Source organism: Ambystoma mexicanum, chromosome 8 (genome assembly GCF_040938575.1).
Source record: "Ambystoma mexicanum isolate Mex_15411 chromosome 8, UKY_AmexF1_1, whole genome shotgun sequence".
NCBI classification, from domain to species: domain Eukaryota; kingdom Metazoa; phylum Chordata; class Amphibia; order Caudata; family Ambystomatidae; genus Ambystoma; species Ambystoma mexicanum.
The window spans coordinates 291,267,811-291,294,205 of NC_090929.1; the positions used below are offsets into that span (position 1 = coordinate 291,267,811).

General features: G+C 45.7%; 1 protein-coding gene across 1 annotated transcript in view; it reads left to right on the forward strand.

Annotated features, from left to right (window-relative positions):
- The window catches only part of LOC138471844 (protein Niban 2-like), a 385,943-nt gene that overhangs the window by 262,491 nt on the left and 97,057 nt on the right, over positions 1 to 26,395 (forward strand). Inside the window, exons 3-4 of the mRNA XM_069609690.1 lie at positions 20,389 to 20,517; positions 22,810 to 22,918. Of these exons, the coding sequence (XP_069465791.1) occupies positions 20,389 to 20,517; positions 22,810 to 22,918 (238 nt within the window). The remainder of the gene's footprint in view (positions 1 to 20,388; positions 20,518 to 22,809; positions 22,919 to 26,395) is intronic.

A 26,395-nucleotide genomic window follows, 5' to 3' on the forward strand; every position in this document is an offset into this window, starting at 1 on the left:
CTTCGTCCTGCGGTGGTGTCAGAAGAACTGCAGTGTTTTTTTCCACCATGTGCACATCACGCACGTTACCATTGTGAATTATTAATTTATGTGCATGGCTTTCATAAAGTAGGTGAACCATATGTAGGCCTCCCTTTGAGCATGCACCCAGGTAGTTTGATTTGAACCAACTGACCTAACGTGAATTGCTGTGATGGGTGCTGTGAGGTGTACAAAATGTCAAGCCTGAATTTAAAAGCCATCTGTGGTGTACAGTACAAGCTTGTCAGTTTTCATACCAATGGAGACTTTACTGTATATTTAGGCTCGGTTCACCAGCCATGCAGTACTGTTATGCATTTTCCATCCCCTCATTGGATGGAAGGGAGGAAACCCTGTTACTGAGTGATCAGTGCTGCTTTAAGCTCTAATAAGGTTTTCAATTTCCAGCTCATAATCCAACCCAGTCATCATCGTTATTTCGACATAATCACCTAGATTCTTGTTAAATCACTCCATATGCCCATTCCCTTGTGGATAGTAGAAGGGGGTGGTTTGTGCTCCATATCCGCTTCTTTTAAACATCCCTTCATCTCTCAGGAAGTCAGCTGGACCCATTATCTGTAATTTGTAATAAAATGGTCAGCCCCCCCCCATTTCCCAAAAAAGACTTCCTATGAAATCATACGTAAGATATTATGGTGGGGTACACTGGATTGGATGCAATTTATGTTGTAGTCTAAAGTAGATATATATGTGAGACAGCTACATACCTCTAAGAAAGCAGAGATTAACGCCTAAATCTTTCTGAATTGAAAGATTCAGGTCGTTTTTAAGGCGTAGCAAAACACATATGTTCCTGATTAGTCTTTTCTTTATTTTATTTGAGTGGAGGAGTTGTGTTCAAGCTTTGTCAATGTCTATGCAAATATGTCCGCTCTTGTGTGTTGTCAATCAGTAGATATATTGTCAGCATCAAAACAACTTGAAAGTTCCTGTGTTCCATCTCCAGCGCATCCAGAATTACACTCCGGAACGGGGGGAATTCAAGTTATTTAAAAATGACCTAGGATCGAAACACATGTTGGCGAGTCAGAACTGTCAAGCAATCATTAAAAATTGAAATAGCTACTGAATAAGCAATATTTGTTAGTTGTTTTTTCTGTTCAAAGATAAGCGCACACATTAGAAAGAGTGTTCACCTTTCCAATGGAATCAGTTTCAACCTGTGGGGTAATTTGACATACAAATGTAAAGTCTGCATTTGGAAAAAATATAAATGAATACAATAGCAAATCTGCCCTTTTGGGGTACAGATCAAACTGCAAGTCTAATGCTACGTTGACCCATGATCCCCTTGAAGCTTCACTGGAGCAAGAGGTGCTGTGTGTATTTGTATTACCTTGTCACTGTTATTACAGATATCACATGTCCTAACTGCACACTCTACATCTCTGCCAAGACCCAGCCGCCAAAGTTGTTCAATCAAGGCCCTCTCGATTTCTGAGATTCCTAGTTGACCTGGATGGACATTAGCTAATACTCACCTCCTGCAGAGAAATGAACTGCTCACGTCTCCATGGCAACAACCCGTTCCCATACAACTCATCAGCCACTATGTGGCAACTCTTGCACATTTCTGAAGGAAGACCATTCGTGGCATAAAAACCCGCACTTTTCGTACCACTGAATATCTAGTGGCATGGTTTTTCCACTGTTCCGCCAAGATTACCTCCACTTAACGCACACATATCACTCATTCTGGCTGTTATTTCCTCATTCCTCATCATGACATTTTAGATTGCATTTGGGCACTGAAGGTAGAAGCCCGGATAAACTGTAAGCAGCAACATTAAACAAACCTGGTCTACACACCATTCCATATGTGTAACTCATGAAGTTTTGATGAAATACCTGCCAGTCTGAGGAATTCTCTGCTCCAGCATCCTGCATGAAGTGCTTGTACCAATGGGCTGTGGTCTGTTCTGGGCATGAGCATGGTACCACCCAGTCTCTCTCTGTAATGAGGGATGTCCCGCGCAGTTGCTATAGGATCGCATTCTGTTACTGCATTGATCACGTCTGGGGTTGCCATGCTTGTGATGCAGCAGCAGCAGGATCAAATGAACTGAAAGATCAAGTTAAGCCCAAACTGTTCAGCAAAATACGTGACAAGATGTGACTGAAACAAAAAGCCCAGCAAAACATGAAAACCCTCTGCCCTTTTATAAAGCAGAGAGGCCATGGAAATGTGGGCATTCTGCAGATTGAAAATCATAATAAAATGGTGTTTTAAATTTAAAGTAAATGAGTACAAAATGGGCTGTGCAAAGTGAATTACAAAAGAGCTCAGACCAAAAGCCTACCTTTTCAATATGGTATAAAAAAAATGAAAGGCACTTTTCACAACAAAGAAAAACATGGAAAATGAAGATATTTGTGGCTTGGAAGTAAAGGAACTGTGTACCAGTGAAATGCCTTGGCTTAAACCTTTTAAGGGTATGTTATAATGTGAAGTGGAACATTGACACTTTTGTAGCGAAGACCAACATACACATGGGAAAACAAATGTCCATGGCCATAGCCCAGTGAATGTACATATGAGGATAAAAATGATCAACATTGATGGAACGATGTGAGATATTAAAAAGGCCTCAAATGGAGAGTAAGTGTGACAAATTGGAAAGCAAGCATTTCTATTATTCAGAGCACAGAAGGCTTGTGTGAGTGTAAAGACTTTTCCCCTGAAAGTTAAAAACAGTGACCTTCCCCCCATCATATGCCAGGCTCTCCATCTGAAAAACCCTCGCTTTGACGTGTCAGGGCCAAAGATGAATCTGTATTCATGCATGACAGAGGAATTTATTTGTGTGGCTGGGTCAACAGAAAGGCCACCATTAATGAGTTGAACGCTGTAAAATTCCCAAAATTCAAGAACTTATATGGTCCCTCTCTGGGCTGACTGGGGGGGGGTGGCCTGCAATCAAGATTGTCAAATGGGATCAGAAATCCATCTGGACAGCAAGATAAGATAATTTTTCATCCATTATCACAGCCTTTGACTGTACAAAAATGTTAAGGGATTAACACCAGCCCGAGTGAACAAAGAAAGCGGATGCCTATGGCTCAGATTGAGTGGGGGGAGAGGGCGAAACTTAATGTGCCATTTAAACAGAATATGCATATATGTAATTATTTCACCATTAGTTTACATTGAAGATCAGATTTTGTTGATTCTCTCAGGAACCGCAAGTCATAGAAAGATAACCCAGATATCATGGGGAAGTTAATGAACAGACATTTTTTATTGATTCAACTCTTATAAAAATGTGACCTTGGGAACAAAAGTTATAACCTAAAATGTGGTTGTAACTCCCCAGAAAATGTCAAAAAGCAGAGATTCGGGGAGGTCATATTTTAATTAATTACATTTCAGGTTAGAAAAGTTTATATTGAGAACTGTTAGATTTTTTAGTTATCCACAAAAATCTGTTGTTGTCATCATGTAGACACCAGATACATCTTATTATGTCTAGCCGGATGAGTAGGATTTGAAAATATATATAATTCGTTTTATTATGATATTAGAGAAAGTTGTCATGTACAGACTTTTTTCAGTGCAAAAATGAAAAAAGTGTAAAAAGTAAATGCAATTGGGTGGACTGATCTAAAAAAACTCAAAAAATCAAAACTCAAAAAATCTCAGAAAATCAAAAAACTGATCCCAATTCTGCCCTTGATAAACTGAAAGGGCCAATCAGAACAGAGGGACCAGCCCTGCAAGAACAGAATGGAGAATAGTTGACCAATGAAAAGGAATAGCCAATAAGCTAGCATATGATAATTCAGACATTTTGGTGGGTGTGACTGTGGGTTTACAAGGTGTTGCACAATACAAATCAAAGATCTGCCTGGGAAATCAAGAGAGAGCTGTCTAAAATTATCTGGGTGGTGTAAGGGAGGCATGGTATCACAATTATGACACTGACACAAAAGGTACAACCTGAAAAACCTTTATTCAATTTTCAGGGTTTGGAAAATCTCCTATTTTGCCCTATAGCTAGGATGGGAGTAATATTGGCCATCACATAATAAATAAAACAGTCCTAGATGAGTCAGTCAAATCAAAATGGCCTTTACTAACACAAACCTAATGCCGGCACTAGCTCTTGTACAAAAAGTGTGTAAATGAGAATATGTATGCAAAGAAAAGTCAGTGTTCAAATATAAAGAATCAATGTGGCTGAGTCAGCTCTCATCCCCATGTTAGACAGCACAGAGTAAGGCAGTCCCTGTAGGCAGGATGACACACTCTGGCTCAGGTTCTTAACATAAAGGCAGTTCAAAATGCGGATCAAGGTCCACCTGGCCTTTCACATTAAAGTCTCTTTCCAGCTTTCAAAACACTGTTCAACAAAAAGTTCACCCCGGTCTCCCTCAGTCAGGCTCAGACCTTTCAAAGCAAAGGTTCAAAAAACTTCGGGAAGGGAACCCCTTTCCCCAAGCATAATTCACATCCTTCCCCTCACTTATTACACTTCCGTTCTCCCTCATTTGGGCTTGGACCGTTTCCTGATGTCAAAGACTTTTGAATGTGCGTGGCTTTTACTTACAGACCTCTGCAGGACCACTTCGACTTTCCCTTCCGCTCAAGTTCAACGTTCACCTTTTTACTCTCCTCTGTCCTCTGGGTTAATTTTAACCACTTTGCTTTTACAGTTCATTCACGTTATCGATACATATATTTTAACTTTCACTGAGACTTTCGAGTGGGCTACTTCCTTTCGCCGGACCACTCTGTTACTGACTATCAATGGTTTCACAACTTTCGTTACTTCAAAGTTCATTCACAGGTCTGCCTTTATTTGTGTCTCATCCACACGTGTGCAGCCTTCAATTGTGTGATATCATGTTACAATTTCAATCTTTCCTAAGACACACACCAGTCTTTTATGTCGCTTGCCAACTCACTGGATGTGTACGTTTCTTTCTTGTCTTTAAAGTTTTTCAATTCACAGGTCAAGGTTAGTAGCACAGGCTTTGCCTCACCTCCCCAATTCTGCCGTACACCCGGGAGGGTTGCTGGCTTCCATGAAACACAATGCAGCCTTCTTGTTTGGGATTCCATAGTATTGTTTAAATTTGACATTCAGGAACAGGAGGGTTGAACTGTTTATTTGGCCTGTGTTACATGTACATGAGACCCAAAAGTGAAAGGTGGCATGTGTATTTGGTGCAAATACTAATTGGACATATTATTCAATAAATATATATTCTGCAAGCCTGATTGTTGGCTTATTGATGGCATAGGGGGAGAGATCTACGTAGCTCTATACGAGTCCTAGACGGGGCTAGACTGAATAAGACAAATGATATATAAGGGTAGTCTCTAAATTTATTGGTAGACTGCTTTCAGGAAACCACCACCAACATCTCTGCTTGTCTTCTTTAAAGAGGCAGCTGAACCCATTGCTCATTACACATTGTGCCCATTTTTGGAATGCCTTTGTGTCCATCTTGATCTGCATTTTCTTATAGAACAGACAGCGGACCCCTTCAGACCAAATGTTGGCGTTTGAGAAAGTGTCTGTGGCATCGCTCTGTTCTCACTCTCCCCTCCCACATGCTACTATTTATCCATTACAGTGCTAAATGCACTATATATATTTGGTTTTAACATGCGTCTCAAGGGTGGCTAGGTGTGAGAACCAGCAGTAGAGCCTGCTAAGCACAAGAGGTGTGAGGCAGATGGTGGCCCTGGGTAGGCGTGCCGAGTGTGTGGGTGATCCAGGACCTGGACACCCCCCTGGAAAAAAGCCATCTATGCTTAATGTCCCTACACTTTCATGCGAACTTCCCTAAAATCTGTCCCCTGGAACCACCCCAGGGAATTCAAGTGTTGCTCCCCTGACCCTGGGACTCATTTTATGCCCACAAGGTCAGTGAGTGGCTGTCAGTGAGTCTGGCTGCCCCAAGAACGAGTGTATCCATGGCTATATATCTCAGGTCAGGTTATTGAAAAACACAGTCCCTTCTAACTAAATTGTGCTTCTGCATAACTCTGTGCCCATCTCTGTGTATATGTAAGGATATCATCCTGCATTTCGGGTGCATGGATTTATTCCACCCTATGAAAAGTACTATTTTGGTGTCTCCACTATATAGTGGGGCTAGATTTCATGTTTTAGGGCCAAAATGTTGCACCCTATGCAGCCGCCTAGAGTGACCGTATTGTGGCACTGACCCTGATTCTCTGATGTTCTAGGTTCAAATGTTCACAGAAGTGAGACTGGAGGTCACAGCCCTTTTTCTTTCTTTATATTCTATTTATTTTTTTAATTTGATCTGTTTTTACTCGTTTTACTAGCTTTATCTAGTTGTGTGCCATTCTTGGTCCGGGTTACCTGTCTGCAGAAGAAATGATATGAATTTCAATCTGCACTCCGAGGGTCCCACTTTAGAGCTAGGTGAGATGGTCCCCAGTGGTGAGAAAGGCTATATACTGATAGAGGTTCCCAGTATGTACATTATCAGAGGTGCACCTATCCACCCTTGTCAGGTATTGGGACACAGAAAACAAGCACTGGAAAGTCTACAGCTTTGGCTTTTGTGTAGGAATGGAACAGGCTTTTGCCAGGCACTGCCTTAATGATACGACCTGGCAAATAGATGACAACAGCCAAACATGGTTTAATTACATGGGCATATGATTGCAGGGCCTGGCAAATGCCTATCTAAAACCAATGCACAAGCCAGAACGTTTTACAGGACTTCAATGCGAGGAACATATATAAATCAGAATTACCTCCAGCGTTCTGCTGGAGGTGTTTTCTCTGCCTTACCTCCAAACCTCTAGTTCGCTCTGTGGTACTCCCCATTTCATACCACCATTCTCTTCACAGTCCATACATCAGTGTTAGCCTTCATTGAATGCTGTCCTCCCCATCCCATACCTCTAAGCCATTTGCTGCCCATATATCATCCCTGTACTTCATCTTGAAGTGTCCTCCCCTTCTTGTATCCATAATCCATTTGCTGTCCCTATGTCTTCCCTTCCTCTAATAATGTCCTCCCGTTCTTACATCACCAATCCATGTACAGTTTGTGCGTCCTCACCATCTCATACCACAAACCCTTTAGAGTCCATACATCTTCCCTGCACCCTCTCTACCACTGCACTCCCCCTCATCTTCCAACATTCCCTTTGCAGCTCTGATCACTTCCCTCCAGGAGCCCTTAACCACTATTCTCCAGGTGCTCCACCATTGCTGCCTCAGCACGGGTCTTGCTTACCATCTACCTTAGGGGTGGGAGCAGATCAACATTTCCGGAGGGCTAACCCTTTTAATGTTGGAAGAGGGGCTAACATCAGAGACTGTGTGGGGGAAACATGCATGTGTGAGGGCATCTAACATCTTTACACATTCTACAGAGACTCTTCTGGTGAAGCTTTAATGTTAAAAGCAGTTACCTGTCCCCTTCATGTCTGAAACGACACACTTAAGAACTGCTATGAGAATGAGAGGTCTCCTGCCTCTCCACACCTCTGCCCTTCCAATCAATCCCCTGACATGCAAGTGCTACCACCACATCATAGTTTCAATTGCCTAAAAATGTATTCATACGAACACAGTTGGCAACAATGAAATGCTTTACATTAGTCATTGCTGGGACTTTGTTAACTGTACAGCCGCAAGCACTGTGTATTGTCTGTGGACTGTCCTGTCCATGCCAATGCTCTGTAGGTCAGCCAGGTCAAGTCCACATAACCCAAAGTTTCAAGGGATGAGGGGAGCCAAAGCCCAATTTGCCCAATGGTCGTTGCGCCACTGATCTGCCATCCTTGGATGCTCCATTACCACCGTTCCTGTGCAAGCACCTGGCTCTTTCACTCATTGTATTGTCTTCAAAACCTCTTCACTAGCCTTAACACCTGTTCACGCCTCAATACCTACCACTTCCACTTCCTGCACTATAAACATGTACCCTCTTCACTGTATGCCACCATTCTCAGCTCAGCCTCTATCGTGCCTCTTTAGTACCCTACCTTTAACCGTGCATGCACTGTGCAGGTAACGCTTGGAGCGTTTCTTATGCGCAAAATGGAATTACAATAACAAATAATCTTGGACCCAAATAACCGAACATACTCAAAGAATATGGCAAAATACTACTTTATTTTCAGTCCAAATAAAGTAGGAAGACCTGGTGAACAGACATATTGCAGCTCACACAACCTTGATTACTATTTAGGTGCACAAAGACTTTATACCTCGATGTGCGTCATCCATGACATCATCCTACATGGCAAATAATAAAACCTATTGGACGGGGAGATTGGTTAAGGGAACATATCTACTTATAGGTTCTATAAGTTTTAATATCACAATTAGCTGCTCCATCTCTAGTAAGCATGCCTTGAACATCTCTCTAAGTACGTATAATACAGATTATAGCACTATAACAGCAGTGGATTGGCCATTGCAACAATGTATGCTCACCATTGCATAGGCCCTCTCATCTCCCAACCTTGGACACTCATCACGTTAGCAGCATGTAAGCAAAACAAAACCCTGGTGCCGAAAACAACGTCGGACTATTGAAAACTTGTCGAATTAATGTACCATCTCTCAGACAAGTCTTCAGCCAATGCTTCGCGTTTGTACCTGACCTTGTGTAGGAATGCCCCTCAACGCTCACACCAAAAAAACACAACCCGCTAGGGAAAAAAGGCCCAAGACACCTCTTGCAAAGATAACCAGTATTTTATAATAGGATTGAACCAGCAAAGACCTCTGCTGCCACCGAAGGTTCTGCCAGCATTTTCACAAGCAGCACATTAAGAAGGTACATAGTATCATCAGTCTCATCATTACATATAGTAGAAACCTGCGTGGCTGGTTGGTGAGACCCTATACCTAGGCCGCCTGCTCCATGGGGAATGCCAGGTCATTGGTACCAGCCCCTTCTGTCCATCTTCTTACACGTGGGTGATGCTGCAATTGTCATCGGTCATGAGGTGGTGGCTATTTGGCAATTATGTACAAAATAAACAATACATCTCTATCTATGTACCAGTGCACCTGGTACGAGCAGACAGGAGCCTAAGAGAAAAGGCTGAGGTCGTACTTACTCACAGCATTCACTCGCTTCCAGAAAGGCCGGCACCTCGCCAAGGTCTTCCACCCTCCTTTTGGGCTATAATTTCCACCCCCCCTCCACCCTGCAGCACAAATCACGTGACCCAGAAGTGAAGGCAAGAAAGCCCTGCTTTCTGAGCTTTCTTAATCATTCTGGGGTCTAACAGCTTTATGATCACTGGTCTGGGGCTGGCTGGTACCTTGGAATTCAGAGGTCTTAAGGCTAGGCCCTTTCGGTGCTATAACTTGGAGTTGGGACTGGTGGGAGTTGGAGGCCCGTGCCCTCCTTCTCGTAAGATTGTATCGTACAGAGACACTCAGCCCTCCTCCAGTAGCCTTGCATCGCACATTCTTCCCAGAGCAGGAAGGGTGGCAACTTTTAAGATAATGAAGGGTTCATGGATCTCTGCAGCTCTGGCTTTTCGCATCGATGCCCGGGATACAACCTATTCCTTCCCTCATGTTCGCAGCCTGGGATGCTTGCTGCTGCTCCATTTTTAAGCCTCACATTTTAATATGGCTGCTAATATCTAAAATGGTGTTTCCTCTACGTGTGCACTAAGTCTACAAAGCATGCAATAATTTAATTGTGTAAAGGACTTTAGGAACACCCTACCCCCAGGTCTCTTGCACATTTCACGGCCTTTGCCTTATGATAAATGGCTTGGGGGTGTGGGTTGGTCATCTACCCTTCCCAACACTTGCATGATGTTCTCTTCTTCTGAACTTTAAGGGGAGTTAAGGTACATCAATATCTTTGCCTGAGGCTTAGGAATAGGCCATATTTCCTGGTCTTGCACCATGTGTGTGGAGACCACGATTTTGTCTGTATTGTTTTCTATTTAGTGCTATTTGATTAAATTATCATGGGTGTCATTGTGCTCTTCGTCCTCTGGAGACTTGGTTGCTCTGTCTCACATATGCTTTTCTGTATCTTTAATATTTGGTATCTTAAATGTTTGCTCATTTACATAATGTAAGAGAAATATGTTCTGCATGGTTTATCCTCGTTGACTCCCCTTGTACCCTGTATTAGCTTCTCGTTGTGGCATCCTTGATCTCTGTCCACCAGCTATTCTTTGTCATGCACAATTCTGTACTTCCAGCCCCTGTCAGCTCTGCACCTCTGGCCTCTCTCCTTAGAGCCTTTCGCTTACTATTATTCAAAGCCGACGTCCATCTTTTCAACATAGCCGCTTTACCCGTGTTATGTTTTCTGCTGCAGCAAGCTTCTATGTGACTCGTCTACCTTGTGTTTCTGTGTATATACATTCACTACTTATCTGGTCATTTATCCTCTTTGTATATATGGTTTCTTCTCACTCGTGTGTATATATGTTTACTTCGTTTCGTCAGTTGTATCTTTATTCTTTAAGTATTTTTATATCGCTTCTGCGTGTCATCTTCTCTTCCCCTAATGACATCACTTTGCTCTCATCAGATTTTCTTTATAGCTCCTCGATATTCACTTGTACCTGCAAATCTTCTGCTACCACTTCAGTGCGAGGGTACATTTGGTATTGTTGTCTGAGTGCAAAACGTCTCTCATACACTCGATGAGGTATTGGGATAATACCTAGTGTCATGCACATTGCCTTCAGGTTCTTCATCCAGTATGACAGAGGTGAGGGGCGAGTTCTTCCAATGGCATATACGTCTGCTTCTCTACAGCACTAGCAATCCCCCTCCCCCTCCCACCGCAGCATTAAAGGAGTCCACTGTCAGTAGTGCATCTTGTTTTTCCATTTGCACTGTGGTGTTTATAGTTTTTCTTTAACTTCTAGAATTGAAGAAAACCGCAGAGCTACTTAAGACCACCATTGGGCCACTTGCCAGCTGCGCAGCCAATCCATGTCACTGGGATAAAACTGTTCCAGCTATGGGCCTTTTCATTGGTTACAAGTGCTTAAGTTGACTATTTAAAGTTGAAGACTACAACTCCCATAATGCATTTCCTAACCAACTGAAGCCCTGCATTGGAAAAATGGTGTCATGCAATCATCCGACCTGGTATTTCTTGCCATTGACCGTATTCCACCCATGACGCCTCATGTGTTCCTCTTCGCAGCAAGGTACCCCTCAGACCACCCACACCTGCATCTGGTCGGTGTTATACCATTGAAGCCATCTCTCTTCGGCCCTTAACTGGTGTCTGTTTTGTTCACCACTGCAGCTGTCAGCTGTTGTCTCATTAATAGGACTTCGTCAATAGTCATTTTATGTACAGACCTGCCCGTAACCTCCATTCTCACAGGATGTGTCTATTGTCATCTCCCAGGGTCTAGCCCAGGCAGCTTCATTCTTTTCAAACCTGGCCCGTGTGCACTCGGCTCCCTGCTTTTCTCTGGCAAGAAGCCACCACTTTATGAATCAGTGAAAGACCTAGGGCCGGGCGTGTCGTGGGCCACACCCAGTCTCTCCTTTTACGCAATTGCGGGTATAGATGTTTTGTTCAGCGAATGGCAAAGGAGATTCGTGTTAAGCAACAGCAGAAATCCAATGGGACTAGAAGATGCCGCGCTCGGCCTAGCACCCCCTCTGCCCAATAATATCGTGTCATGTAAATTGGTCTTGTATAGTGCACCTCTGCCATGTTTGCAGCTTTGTTTTGTGTGGCTCTGAAAGAAAGAAGGAGGGTTTGGGGTGTCAGGGGGAAGAGGAGGTGGGAGATGAGGAACCTGGAGTGTTGAGGAGTGCAGCCGGTGATGACGGATGGCATCGCTGGGACACTGACCCGAGGGGGTGGGTGATGGAGCTAGAAATGCGAACTTTGCCATTGCACCATCGAATTGATGTGGTATTAGTGGGCGTAGTGCTGCTGTCGGCAAGTTGTTCTGTGTGTGTGTGTGTGTGTAGAGTACAGCGGTTAGGTGATGGGGATGTTATCTAGATACTTGTAGGAGTAGACAGGGTTTGGGATTAGTGAGGCTTAATGCTAGACTGAACCCTTTGAGTTCTGGTCCGCTGTTGCACTGGGTCTGGGGGCTTTGGTCACAGTTTTGCATCAGGGTGCAGATTTCCGATGGGGATTGTGGGGGATAGTGTGTGGAGTTTTTTGGCCAATGGCTGGAGCTGACCTCACTCTGTCTCAGTCTAATGAATAGAGAGAGCTCTGTGTCACTAAGACGCATACTGTGCTTTCCCTTTCTAAGCCACTGCTACCAGGAGCCAAACTCCAATTGGGTCAATGTAAGTAAAGTCTACAACTCCCAGAATGCTTTGCTTTGTTGAAAGAAACCTCAGAACTGGAACAGTGCTCTGCTGGTGACATGAACACATCTGTTCACCCTACTAATGAGGCACATGACACAATTGGAATACATTTCTTTCGACAATGTGGGCCACTGTCTGTGCACCTCTCAGCACTCAGTGAAGCAAAGTTGCCAGAAGGTGAGCTTCTGACGGTTTGAATAGGAGGGTAAACCATTCAGAAAGGACTCCAACCAGCATGGTGTCTGGGGGATGAGGGGAAAGGAGTACGTCTAGCAGTGAGGTGCTGTGCAGCCAAAAGTAGGGCTTGCAGTATCCCTTGCACGACATGTTGAGCAACCAGTAAAGTGACAATAAAAAAATCCTGCTCACAGAGGAAAGGGAAGGCGATGGGTTGGGGGGGAAAGTGGGTACACATGTTTCTGATGAGGTGAATTCGGCAGTGCTTGGTTAATCAAATGTTTAGAGCAGATTTCTGAATTTCGCCAAGATGTTTGCTGATGGGAAGTGATGCTATCAGGTGAGACAGAGATCAGAAGCAGAGTGGCTGCAGATTTTAGCAGGATGAGGTGTATATCAGAGGCCCAGTGAGTGTGCGTTGCAGCCATACTATGGCTCTCTCCCAAAGCAGCTCTCAAGAAAAGTAAAGCCTTTGTTTTATCTCGCAAATCCAGTTATCTTCCCCTTTTCTGAGCCTCCATATAAGGATGAGCCTTTTCTGTAGTTGTCTTTTATAAAGACATAAGGAGGATGGCTTTGGAGGGAGAAAGGTGGTGTGCTTGGGCAGAAGCAGAGGCCTTCTCAATGTGTTCTTAAACTAGACTTTCAAGACAAATAGAAGGGTCCCTGGCAGGGGACAAGGCCATCCCCAAATCCTTGATGGCGGAGGAGGCTGCACAAGGCTCCAAGCGGAGCCAAGCAGAAACCTCCTTTGTTTATTTATGCAGTCCTGGCCGACATTGACTCCCCTGTTGAGCTCTAAGCTTGAACTCCTTGATTGAACAGTGTGTGATGGCCACACTTCAGAGTACCACATTGAAATGTCTCTAGGATAATCGTTCTGTGACGAATCAACTTACGAGATACCAGTGGCCCAGAGATAAATATCAGTTTCTAACCCATCATTCAGCCCCACACCTCTAATACACCAGAGGGGATCAGAACAGATTGGAATAACAAGAAAATTGTAAACCTCCTTGCCCAACTTTGATAACGTGGATGGAACGACAAGTTTATCTCTGAAAGGTCGTGGATCATTGGTTAGTTGCAACACAGTGAAAATACAATTATTACCCAATGATAAAAGGGAATGTCCAGTCAATGTTGTAACAAAAATATCTACCTTCTTTATCTCACAACAGACACTTCTAGCAACACTACGAAATACAAATCACCCTGTTTAAGAATGCAGAGGACAGACAGTTTCATAGAAGGAAAAGGGATGCACTCAGGATACTGAAAGGAGGGTAGTTGGTATGGTTAATAAACACAACAGTTTACGGTTTCATGGTATCCAGAGTGCATCCCTTTTCCTTCTTTGAGCGATGGGTCTTAATATTTCTTTAGGGGCCTTCTGGGAAGGACCAGGGGGACATAACCACAATGTACCCTGTGCTGTAGGGGTTCTTGGTGCCCGACAGTGTCGAGTCGGTATCAGGGCGCTTTGCAGAATTATATAACAGAGTTCAAGACTGGAGCCCGCCACGGGTATTAGGCAGCAAGACAGTTCGGCGAACGAAGCTAGACGAATAGCTGCAAACTGGCCTAAATGGCGGCTCTGGGTCTGGAATCATTGTCTCAGTGCTGTTAGGCAGTTCTGAAGCACTGGTCAAGATGTCTCGGATGTCTTTAAGCAACTGCGACTTGTCTACAGTCAGCATTGCAAACGATTGCAGCTCGTGGTACTTGACTGACTCGAAAATGTCCTTTAAGGCGGACATCAGTAGATGCTTGTCGATGCACTTCTCCCAACTTCTTCACTTGGCTTGTGTCGTCCTTCAAGGCGGGCAACCCACAGCTGAGGAGTGTGCTGCAGGTAGCTGCCTTGTCCTGGGTTGTAGATTCAGAGACCTTCTGGCACTTCCTATCCAGGAAGCTTGCTGCAGAGCCAAGCAGGGCACACTGCATGCTGGCTGTGCACCGTTTCTGGAACGTCTGGAGGGTCTTCCGAGTTCAGCATCTCCCTCTGTGCCCTGGAAGATGTTTAGGGGAGGGACCTTGCTTCAGTCTTTGGAAATCCTGGCCTTCCATCACTGGCGGAAGATGTTAGGCAGACTGTACCTTCAGCCAGGGTCCAAGGTTGAGCTCTTCTTACTGACTTCTGGTGAAGTCTTCAGGTGATCTGCCTAACGAGGGGCATCAGCCCTCTTATAAAGCCAAGTGGGCCACAGTGATTGGTCTAGGCTAAGCCTAACTTAATGAACTAATCCTGGGTTCCCTACGAACAATCTCCTGTATGTGTGAGGTCATAACCAGCTTTGCAACACAAAAGGTAAATGGTTGAAAACAGGAACAAGGTGTGCCCCAGAACTAAAATGGCAAAAACCTTCTCTCAACAGAAAGATCTCTTGCCACACTCCCTTGTGATACTAAGTCCCACCCATCTTCCTGTCTTTTCTTGATCAAAGAGTCTCTCTGGTTAATAGTCCTCCCTGTGTGGTCCCTGTTAAAGCGTCAGGTCTCTCTTGAAGCTGTATCAAGACCAGACTCTTTGGCTCCTGCAAACCACAGTCTGGACCTTATGAAGGGGGTCCCTGTACCGGGGTGGCCTACTTGTAAACAGCAGTCTCAGACATGACTGCTCACTGTCATTGATACTGAGGGCAGGCGTTGGCTTCAGGTTCACAGTTACATTGAAAGGTTGTTGGGTTTCCTGTCTCCTTTGTTAACCTCTGCAGCCAGGCACCATGTGGCTCTGTTTGAAGTACCCTCTATTGGTAAGTTAATCGCTGCCACCAGCCTCGGGTCCTAACAAAAGAGCAGGGCGGATCCATGGAGCCTTTTTGTTTAATCTGGCTGTCCATGGCAGAGGGAAGCTTGGTCCTCCCCCTTCCTGGAGATGGCATAGTGTACCCCTGGCTGTCACATTCCAACTAAATATGACGGGGCGGGCTGTGCCTGTAGGCTTTGTCCACCCAAAGTACACAGGTCTATGCTTTTGTCATGGTGTGAGCATAGGAGAATGTGTGTGGGTTATCCCCACACATTTTTCTGTGGTTGGTGTATCATCATTCCATTTAATTAAACATTTCAAAAAGACCAGGCGAGCGCACACCCACCATACGGATGGTCGAATTCCTCATACGTTCCATCCACGCCCTATGATCCGCCACTGCACGAGCAAGTCTGCTGATGGAAGCAAAGGCCCATAGTCAGAGGTAGGCTCTCCGCTGTCAAGGCAAATGGTGCAAAATGTGAAAAGGGCAATAGTTTGCATAAAGTGTGTCTAGGCCACGGGGAGTAAAAGTCAGTTAAGAATGGCTAGAAGGAAATACTATCAAGTATTTAATTGGTTGGTTCAATTCACAGATGGTAATCCATCGAATGTAATCTGCCTAATGCAGGTTACCAGAAGCCTGTGGAGGAATGAGGAACCCAGAACTGCAGTTACCCATTGCATAGGAGGGGTTTCAGTTTCCCTGTGAAGTGCACCTTTTGATGTCAAGTCCAAGGATGAGAAATAGTGAGAACGACCTCCAGAAGCACGGCGCTTTAAACAAAGGTCTACAGCAACACAGATGGGGTGCAGCACGTCTTCCAAATGGCTACGAGAGAAAGAGCGTAGTGTCAAAGTGGGAAACCAAGCTTTGCTCATAGTTTCGAGGTATGATGTGCGGCGCCCTCATAGACCTTTTCACACAAGTCATGGGACTTTGAACTAAACGTGATCCTTGTTTGTCCATCGCTGTGAAGCATCCCTTTAATGTTAAAGGTGCTACCAGTGCCCTTTCTTTGCAACCATGAAGTAGTCTACAAATTCACACTCTGGGGTTGTGTATTCCAATACAGCTGATGACACAACGTTTATTGAGGGAACCAACCTCAGCTATTCTTTCCAAGCCAGGGATGAGCAGTAGTCTTTCTCTTATAAAAATACATCTAATAATTGCAACAGCTGCCATTAATCGGTAATTCACTGGTTAAGTTATCCACCTATGTTCCAAGCCTACCTATTTTGCAGGGTCAAAGGTTTAGAGCACAGAGGTTAAATGTGTTCTTTCTTTGCTCCACTTAATTTTATAAAATCCTTTCGACTTCAACTCCAGCATTTATCAGTGATGCCCCGACACACCACCAGGAACATTATGATTCCCACTGTATGGTGCCTGTGGGTACTCTTGTAAGTTTGTACATCAATGCATGTTCCCATAGCTATGATTGTAAAAAATCTCCTATAAATAATCAATACAAAGAGTGAAAGTTGTGACTCCTGTGGGTTACATTGGTTGAGTGGGGGGGGGCAGCCTAGCAATGGTTGACCCAGTTTTAACCCTCTGGTAGTGGTTGGTTAGCCAACCATTCTTGTACATCCCTGAGTCCTGTTAAGGTAGACCAACATAGACAGTAGATAATTAAGTTCACCCTATCAAAGGCTATCAGTTACTACTCTCAACGAACAACCCCAAGACATCAGAGCACACATGTAACATGCCACCAAACCATGGGTGAGGCAAAATCCAAGACTAAAGCATGTGCAGCAGTCGTGTCTCCAAGCCATGAAGGGAGTGAAAGCCAAAACTGAAAAACATGCCAAGTATTGCAGTCATAGCATGAGTGGAGGGAAACTAAGAAAGTAACACTGGCGAAAGAGCTACCTGCATGCCATGGGGAGGCAGGCAGAGAATAAAGCACATGCAATAGTCCGGTCTCTGCCCCATGGACCAGCGGGAAACCATTGCAGAAAAAGCATATCCCATTCCCGCCGCCATGTTATGACATCGTATTTCCCCTAATAAACATGTTGGGAATTCAAGAGCCTGTTTTATTAGTTTTTAATATGTTTTGTTCATAGCGCGGACCTAGCTCGAGAGCAGCGGGTCGCTCCACAGGGTCTGGGAGCCAGTATGTGGGCTGGCATCTTTTAAGAGTAGTGCAGTACTTTGAGTTAGTCTGTGCGTCTGTCTGTGCATCCAATGGGATTATGCTTTGGTCGGGTTTATTTCTGTCATTACAGTCATTCTACACACTTGCTGTCCTCCTTTTTCAACAGATAATCTGGAATGTATAAGTAAACATTCAGCTTCACTGGTAAAGGTGAAATAATCAGACCTTTCTGTTGGAATTGTGTGGATAGGTACAGTTGTATTGATGTGTTGAAGGAGGGACTGGGAGATATATGACAATAGAAACTTGGATTAAAGGTGTCTTCAGAATCCTGGTATTGTTCCCCAAAAGAGGCGCAGAGCAGTAGCGTAACGGAGCAGCCTCACAGATCGTCTGCCGGGAGGTGGTCCTCCTTCACAAACGTCTTTGCATCGTTCAGTTTGCTCTCTTCATGTTATGCATGATACGTGACGGTTATAGAGCCTCTGCATGGCTCCTAACTGCTAGTTTTATGACCTCGCAGTGCCAGGGGTGGTCTGAGACGTCGGTACTCCATAATCTGATCATAACATAAGGCGGTGGGCCTCATTACGAGGTTGGAGGTAGCCTTGCCGGTTTTACCGTCAAGGCTACCTCCAAACTCGCATCCAGGTCCGCCACCCGCGAATGGGCAATAACCGGGCTATTCCGGCCCAGCCGGACCGGTAATTGTCCTTTTGCGGGTGCCGGGCCCGGTACATCCCCATTCCCATTTGAGCCCCATAGGGGTCAATGGAAATGGGGAGGGTGGTAGCACCGGTACCATTAATAACGGTACCAATGCTACCATCATGTTCTGCTCACTGGTGCCGGTAAGGGCACCCACGAGCAGAACTCCTAGTATGGCGGTACGGTAGCAACATTGCCGGTAGCGATACCAGCGCCATTTCGCCTTACAGCCATACTTGTATGTTTATCTAACGTAAGAGTGGAGTTCCTAAAAACTATAATTTTTCCGGAAATGGCGCCAGGGTGGGCCCTTTTCATATAGAAAACATGCCCTATTTGAATATTAAGTAGAAGTGGGATAAAAGTACACAGAACAAAACAATGAAAATCTTTGGAAATACATTTTAATGAAGAACACAAGGTCATTTCTGGTTACTCTTTCCATGGGGTTTTCTGTCTTGCCTCTGCATGGGTCCTCACCATGTAGCGGCCTTTCTTTTTGCAATACTATTATAGATGTATTTATTTATTTATTGAGCATTTGTACGGCACCTATACAGCAAAAGGTTTTTCCAGGTGCCACAAAATGGGGAGCATGAAGGGGAGGGGCACAGAGGAGAGCGCAACAATAACAGTCCTACTAGGCCTTGTGACATTCGGATTGTGCAAGTGCAGTAACAGGAAGTGCAAGGGGCGGAGGCAGGTCAAGGAGGAAGGATGGGATAAGGGGAGGGGGAAAGGGGAAAGTGCAGGAGGCCCCAGGGTCTGCGCAAGTGCAAAACGGAGCCCAATAGAGCAAGTGTCTGGGGAACCAGGGGTGGGGGTCAACTAGTGCAGAGAAGAGGATGGACCAGACTCAGTAGGCTAGTCAGGGAAGGGTGTGCGAGGGCCAGTGTTGGTTATGGGGGTCTGGGAAGGACTGGTCAAGGAGTGGCTGGCTCCAAAACTCATAAAGGACCAGGAAACAGCCACAGTGAAAAGGGGGGAATTAGCAAGGGAGGGGTAGAGGGAAGGGGGAGGAAAAAAGGAAAGTATTGAGAAGCTTCTTGAACTTAAGAAGATCCGACTCAAGTTTGAGAGGGGCAGGGAGGGCATTCCAGAGGGAAGCTCCTACTGAAGAAAGAGATCTACCCCCCACTCTCTGCTTGGAGAAACATCTGATCTGCAGAGACTTGGAGTTAGAGGACCGAAGAACTCTAGCAGGGAGGTATTTACAGAGAGAAAGCTGGATGTAGAGAGGTCCCAGGCTCCGAAAGCTTTGTAGATGATGCAGAGGGTCTTGAATTTGATGCTTGCATCCACCGGGAGCCAATGGAGAGTATTTAGGGCTAGAGAGATGCGGCCCCTGGGCTTGAGGCCAAGGATAAATCTTGCAGTCCTATTCTGGATTAATTGAAGAGGACGAAGGGAGGAAAGAGGCAGATTGAGGAAGAGGCTGCTGCAATACAATTTTGGTTTCACTTATTTCAGTGCACACACACAACCATACATTTATTTGTTATTAAAGTTATTACTATGTAACATTCCAATATACTCTGCCAAGTTCTCTTATAAATTAGATCTCAGGATCTAGATAAAAATCAATATTTGAACAAGCATTCATTAAGAGGCACACACTTTCCACATGTATAACTTAATACACCATTGTAATGAAAGATTACATCATTCAATGCATTAGAAGCGCCACCGCAGACATAGGTGGATGAAGGATTCTAGGTCATCTACACATAGTTTAAACCATGGTTACTCCTTATCTCACCTTGCAGATGTTTAGGACTGCAACTTCCATGATCCGTCATCGTGAGAGTTGAAGCCAAAAAACATATGGCTGGCCACAAAATGAATAATCGTGGTCTAAATAGTAGTTTACAGTGTCCGATACACGCCCAGGCCCCCACAACTTGCTTGGCGGGTAGTCGATCGAATCGTGTTTTACGGAGGATAACTCTGTTACTGTCATCATTTCAGGATTCCTTCACCATTTTCTTGAAGGCATGGTTGCCTTAAGTATCACAGCACTCTCCATCTCTATGCACTATGCCTGAACCATTCAGCCAATCGCTAAACTCTCACTCCTTGTTTTTTTTATCCGTGTTGGTACCCAGCCTTTCAATTCTGCTGCTTTAAGATATTGGCCCCCTACCCAATTTATGTTCCTCCTCCCCATGTTTATTCGCCTTCAGGTACTGCCTCTGACCCCTGTGTTTGTTCATGTTTATTCATTCTGCAGTAGTCTGATCTCTCAGCCGCATGATGTATCCCCCTGTTGGTACATGCACTCTAAACCCTGTCTGTATTCCATTTGCAGGCACCGCACGAAGACCGAATCATATTTTCCGGGAATTTGTTCCAGTACCTGGAGGATAACAAGAAATGGAGAAATCGCTTCTGCCTCGTGCCGCACTATTATGGCGTGGTGTTATACGAGAACAACATAGTAAGTGGCCGTCTTAATCAACATATGCTTCCTTTCTTAATCGTGTACTGTCTCTTCCACCCCCACAACATTATGACCTGGTGGTCTAAGTCAGCATCTTGAGGAGGGCTGTATTGACACTGCCCTTAACCATCTCTACCAGCCCAGCTCACACTAAGCCCCTAAAACCGCCTCCTGTCCATCAGACTCATTGTGAGAAATTACCGCCGCCCATCTCTCCAAACCACCTCAGACACTCAAACCTGCTTTCACCCATCAGACATGTACCCACTATCCAACCACTGGCCAAGCATCCACAACCCCACCCTGCTCGTCCCCTCCAACACACCCTTGACTTGCCTCCACACCTCGGAACCTCTTCCATCCCCTAGGCACTCATACATCCCTCTGACCCACCACCACCCCCTGGCCCACCTGCACCCTCCAGCAATCTTATGAACTAGCTCCACCCTTCTGATTCCCAAAGACACCTGCACATTTGAGGTATGCATCTCCACTTCTTATATATCCACAAGGGTCACCCCCACACCTACAGTGCCTCTTTTCTGGCAAATGTTGGTTGGTAGCAATGATTTCTCAAATGATAGGGTTTTTGATCAGCCGCATTTTCCCTGATGGTGCTGCCTCTATCAAAAGCCTAACATGGTAAGCCCAAGGCGAGCTGATAAGAGTATCATGTCCGCCATGCCGTGAGGGTAACATGTCTTAGTGGTAATTAAAGCATTTTGAGAAATATCATCAAGAGTAGCTGGAAGATCAGGAGTCCCAGGGAATTTGCAGTCCCACCACTGCCTCTACTTTCCCAGAAAGGTGTGCCAATAAGAGGCTTCACTTGCCCAGTCTGCACTTTCCTTGAGCTAGGTAGACCCTTTGGTATCCTATTTCTAGAAGCTAGAGGCACGGTTGCTATTTGAATGTGTACCTTCCGGCATCCAGACAGATGATGTCACTGGCAGTTGTTGTTTAAATGCTGCTTTCGATACAATTGATGAGCAAGGGAGTTTAAGTTGCCATTGATCCAGAGCCGACAAAATTAATGGGGCAGTTTTCAATAAACATCACTGATGTTCATTGTTGAGCGTGATGCTGTACTTCCATAGAGGAACAGGCTGGTGCCAGCGAATACAGCCCTTAGCTCTAGACCTGTGCAGCTGTTTGCCTGTCCACTGATGCACTGCTGCAAACTCAATTTCCTTGTGCCCCTGGTCCTTCCTGTCTGGTGATCCTTGGCTGTGCCATTTGCTCCTTAGCACAGGGCTTCACAGAGTAGCTGGCCATGATGAGAAGGTGAAACTAATTAATTCCATAAGAAAGATGAGGTCACACGCACCTGCTACTAAACATACACACAATGGTAGACATGCAATCACACTTTGCAAATGTACTTGGAGGTGGAGTACCCATGAGTCTTTGTCTTATAAATACTCCTATAGTGGTGAAGAACCAGGAGGATAGCTCAGGGGCAACGTGCTCTCCTTGGAAACAAGACGACACAGAGCACCACGGGTTCAATCCCCAGGTCCGCGGTTAGAAACCTCTGGGTATTAATCGTGTTATAAATAACCAATCATCATCAAGAATCACATCAACTGAGCTGCATGTACTTGAAGCACTCACAAATCCATGTGTTATGTTTGCACCGGTGTACAAGAAAAAAGAGAGAGCTACGAGCCGCGACTACTCAACACCCACCAAAAGAACACATAGACAAATATTCTTGATGCTTGATTCCAGTCTAGGATGCATTTTTGTACCCTCCACTGCTGGCCCGAGTAGAACCCGCATTTGTCAGATCCACCAATGTTTAGTACATACTATTAGATCTGATGAAATTAGTTACTTTCCTTTTTTGAACGCGCCCTGCATTGGCTGCTTCCTGGGACTGTAGGTGCCTTCAAATGACCATAGATGGAAGATCAGCCTGATGACCAAACCCCTACCAGCACTTGCCACCCAAGGAATACTTCTCCACCCCACTTCCACGCCTTTGTCATTCCCCTCAAAGTCACCTCTCCACCCTTTCAGTCCACCTCAAGTCATATGGCCATCCCCTGTCCACAGCAGCCATCTTTCACTAACCCAACCAGCAGTGTTGAATCCGACCTGAAAGCTGCATGTCCGCATGGTTCCTCATCAATAATACTGGTATGTTTCGAGGCCGGCTCTCTGGCCATCTATATTCTTTCAGGGCACCTCATTTGTGCAGGATTTGGCTAGTACCAAGACCTACACATGGAATGGGGGCGATCCATTCCCTGAATGATGTGCCTCTTTTTTTCTCCCTCAATTTAGGCCTATGATAGAGGTCTGCAGCCTCGAGCTGGTATCAACTGTGCCGGATACAAAGTCCTCAAATCATTGGATGCCTACATGGACCTCGTGAGCAGTAACAGCGTGCCTGGTGTGTACTTCCTCTCTACAGCGCCCACTCACAGGCTCCGCTTTCTCTGTGTATTGGACTACCATTTCACTTCGCTATATCCTTCTCCAAGTCTTCTCTGAATCCTCACCCAACTGACTCTGTATCCCTGCTCTCCTTCACCCCGCTGTCCATCCCCTACCTGTCCATTCTGTCCTGTTCCTATAAACCGCTTCCGTCACTTCTCTCCATTTGTCTGCACCCCATCCCTCCTTCTCCAATGCGTCCCTCCTTGCACCTATGCTCCTTCTATTTTCTGTAGCGCACTCAATCGATTCCAGTGAATTTCTTTTTCCCCTTCCATCTGCATCTCTTCCCTCCACCCCCCCCAAATGCTCATTCATTCTCTTGTTGTCACTCTGTCTTCAATTCTCTCTCGCTCCCTCTCTTTCTCTCTCTTGCTCTCACTTCTCTTTCTCATATCCCTGGTTTTGCGATAATGTTCATTGTTTGTTTTATATATTGTTCCTCTGCCATTGGGTGTCAGCTGTTTTCCATTAGCCGCTAATTGTCAACTGTTGTCTGCTGGTCACCGAATGTCTAATTGTGTCTTTTGGTTTTGGAGTATCCTATAGGGTCTGTTGAGCATGAGTGGGGTGGGTCATGCAAAACTCAAAATTCCCAGAGCTTTGAGGTATGAGGTTCTAATGGGTTCACCATAGGATCGACATAAAAACAGGTGAAACAAGTTTTTTTGTTGATGTCGGTGCACAAATGCTCCCAAACAAATCATACATTGAAAAACATATTCATTTTCGATATGAATGGAATGTGTTAGATTAAAAGGGATGAGGAAAAATGGGTCCATCTGGTTTCATATCCAAATGTGAACACATTCTTGTTCAATTTTGTGTTATATATCCAAATAAAATGGTATTTTTGCTTTGTTTCGATCAAACATCCATTTTAACTTTTAATATTAATTGATGCTCAACTTTCAGTCACATGTCATCAAACATCCCAACAGGTTATTAATCTTTTCTTATAAAAGACATAGTTTTGAAGTAACAGGGACATGCCAGCAGGGTAAAGGGGAGAGCACCACCCCCAGCCCCCTTTTCTAATGTTAAAAAAGACATGCAGGACTACAGAGTGCATAACATGTATTGGAAGATGGGAGGGAGGAAAGGACAGCGGGAAGTCCAAGCCTCTTCAATAATAACAGTACACATGGCATGCATCTAGAAAAGGCATACAAAGATAAAGGCACAGCAATGCAAAGTATATATCCGGGCGAATTTCCCAATTTTGTTTTTCGAGATATTATGTTCCAACGTTGGTGTTTGAAGAATACGGTTGTGAAACGATGGACTTAGAATTGTCAGCACCACTATTTGCACCTGCGAGGGTGTGGTATATTTGTGGGTGCATCCGTGCCTGGTGTTGCACAATGGAGTGCCTTATAGCACACGTTAGTGTTTGATGTCTGATAGCATTGTTTGCTCTGTGGTTGTGTGCTAAGGGCCGTTGATATGTCGGTGTCTATTCATGTTCCTTTGGGTGTCTGATTGTCTGCTAGCAATAACTGACCTTTGGCTGTGTGATAGTGTTCCCCTATTTGGATGGCAGGCATTGTCCTGGGTGTCAGTGCAGGTGTGTCTTTGGAAGTCCGGTAATATGCATTCCTTTTTAGGTTTTGGATAGTGTGCACTGGTTTGTGGGGTCTTGTAACCTTGTTTTGTCAATGTATGCCTAAATGGTATCATTAGTCTTTGCTTTGTGTGTGTCTGGTAGTGCCCATTAGTCTTTGGTCTGCGTGTGTCTGATAGTGCCCATTGGTGTTTCTGTGACTTCTAGCGTTCACGGGTCTTTAGGTATCTGATCGCGAGAATGTTTGTTATTTTTTGGGATCAATTTTCTGGATGGCTGATGGATTCTGTGGTGTATGACCCTCCCAAGGGTGTTGCCCCTTTAATGGGATGTGTCCCTCCCATGTGTATTGCCCTTTTAAGATGGGCCATGACTGTGTCATAACCCAAGCTAATAAAAGGATCCCCTGCAGGCAGGTGCATCAAAACGGCTGCAGACTCCCAAAGAGGAATGACTGAGTCTGTCTGCAGGCCCAGACCGTGTGAGCACGGGCCCTGCAGGCCATGATACCGCGGGGCCCTCGCGCCAGTAATGTGGCAAGGGTCTGTATGGCCTGCCCTGCCCCCACTTAAGACGAGGAGTTCGCTGGCAACCCCCTAAGGCATTGGGCCTCCAGGGTGCTGGTGTCCCATAGCACCCATTGGGGTAGGAAGGATGACAATAGCCGGCCCCCATAACAATGGTGATGAGGAGGAAGAACCCCTGCGAGGAGAATGCAGACCCTGCAGCATCCGCCGTTAATGCGGTTTGCATGCTCCCGCCAAGGGAAAGAGTGCTGGCTCCACAATTGCAGCTCTGGCAGTGATGTGCGGCGTTCAACATCGCTGTGCGGGTGAAGTGTCTCCTAGAGGAAGAGAAGAACCGCAGGCCACCCTCACAACAAAGAAGGAAAGCCAGCCCCAGTGCGCGAAGGTGAGGTGAGGTCCCGCCTCGCGGGCCCGATGCATGCTGAGCCCAAACCCACCCCTAAGGCCGAGCCTGCACATTGCCGCCAGCAGCAGCCCTCGCATGACCGCTGGCTGGGGGAACGGTGAGAAGGAAACGCTCCCTCCGGTGCAATAATAATGCGGCATCCGCCACCCCAAAAGGGAGGCCCCCCTGCTGTACCCAGACCAGCGAGGGGGAGAAAGGAGGCAGAACGGCCATCCACGCACCGACAACTGCGCCCGGGCCCCTGGCGGTGTGGCTTGAACGAAGTAGTGCTACATGCACGGGAAGGCAAGACATAACGCTCCTGCCCAGGGGAGAAGAAGTGGTGCGGGAGATGTCCGCGCCTGGGTCCCATCCTGGGAGGGTGCCTGTGCTGGAAGAATGTCCCAATGCAGGCCCTGCAAGTCTTGAACCGGCTGGCTCGTGCACGTTAGAGGGGGACATGATTCCAGTCCAGGCACCAGACGAGAAAGACAAGCAGTGCAAGACTCCATCTGCTCGCAATGGCAGGGTTTTAATATTTGAAGTGGCAGTTATCCAAACTACCAGGTGCACTGGAAAGGCACATAGCATACACATCATGCTTGAATAAGTGTCAAGCTTCAAGATTAGGCGCACCATTTGGACAGATTGTGTGAAGAGTGCACTGCAATACTGGAACTGGGTGCTGAATGCACGCCCCATGGTAAGAGCTCAAGACAGAGTGAAGTCAATGAGTCAATGGCACAGCCTATAGGCCCTGACAGCAGTGTCCCGCTGCCTGTCCTACATCCACCACTGAGAGTGGGGAAAGTCACCAGGTGCAATGTGCCCTGCCGACAGGTTCGCGGCCACCAACACCCTGCTACTGGTGTGCACCCTCTGCTACTGGCGGCTTCCTGCACATGCTCCTGCCTGGGGGATAGACCTAAGTGTCAAGTGGCCCCAATGCACTGCCAC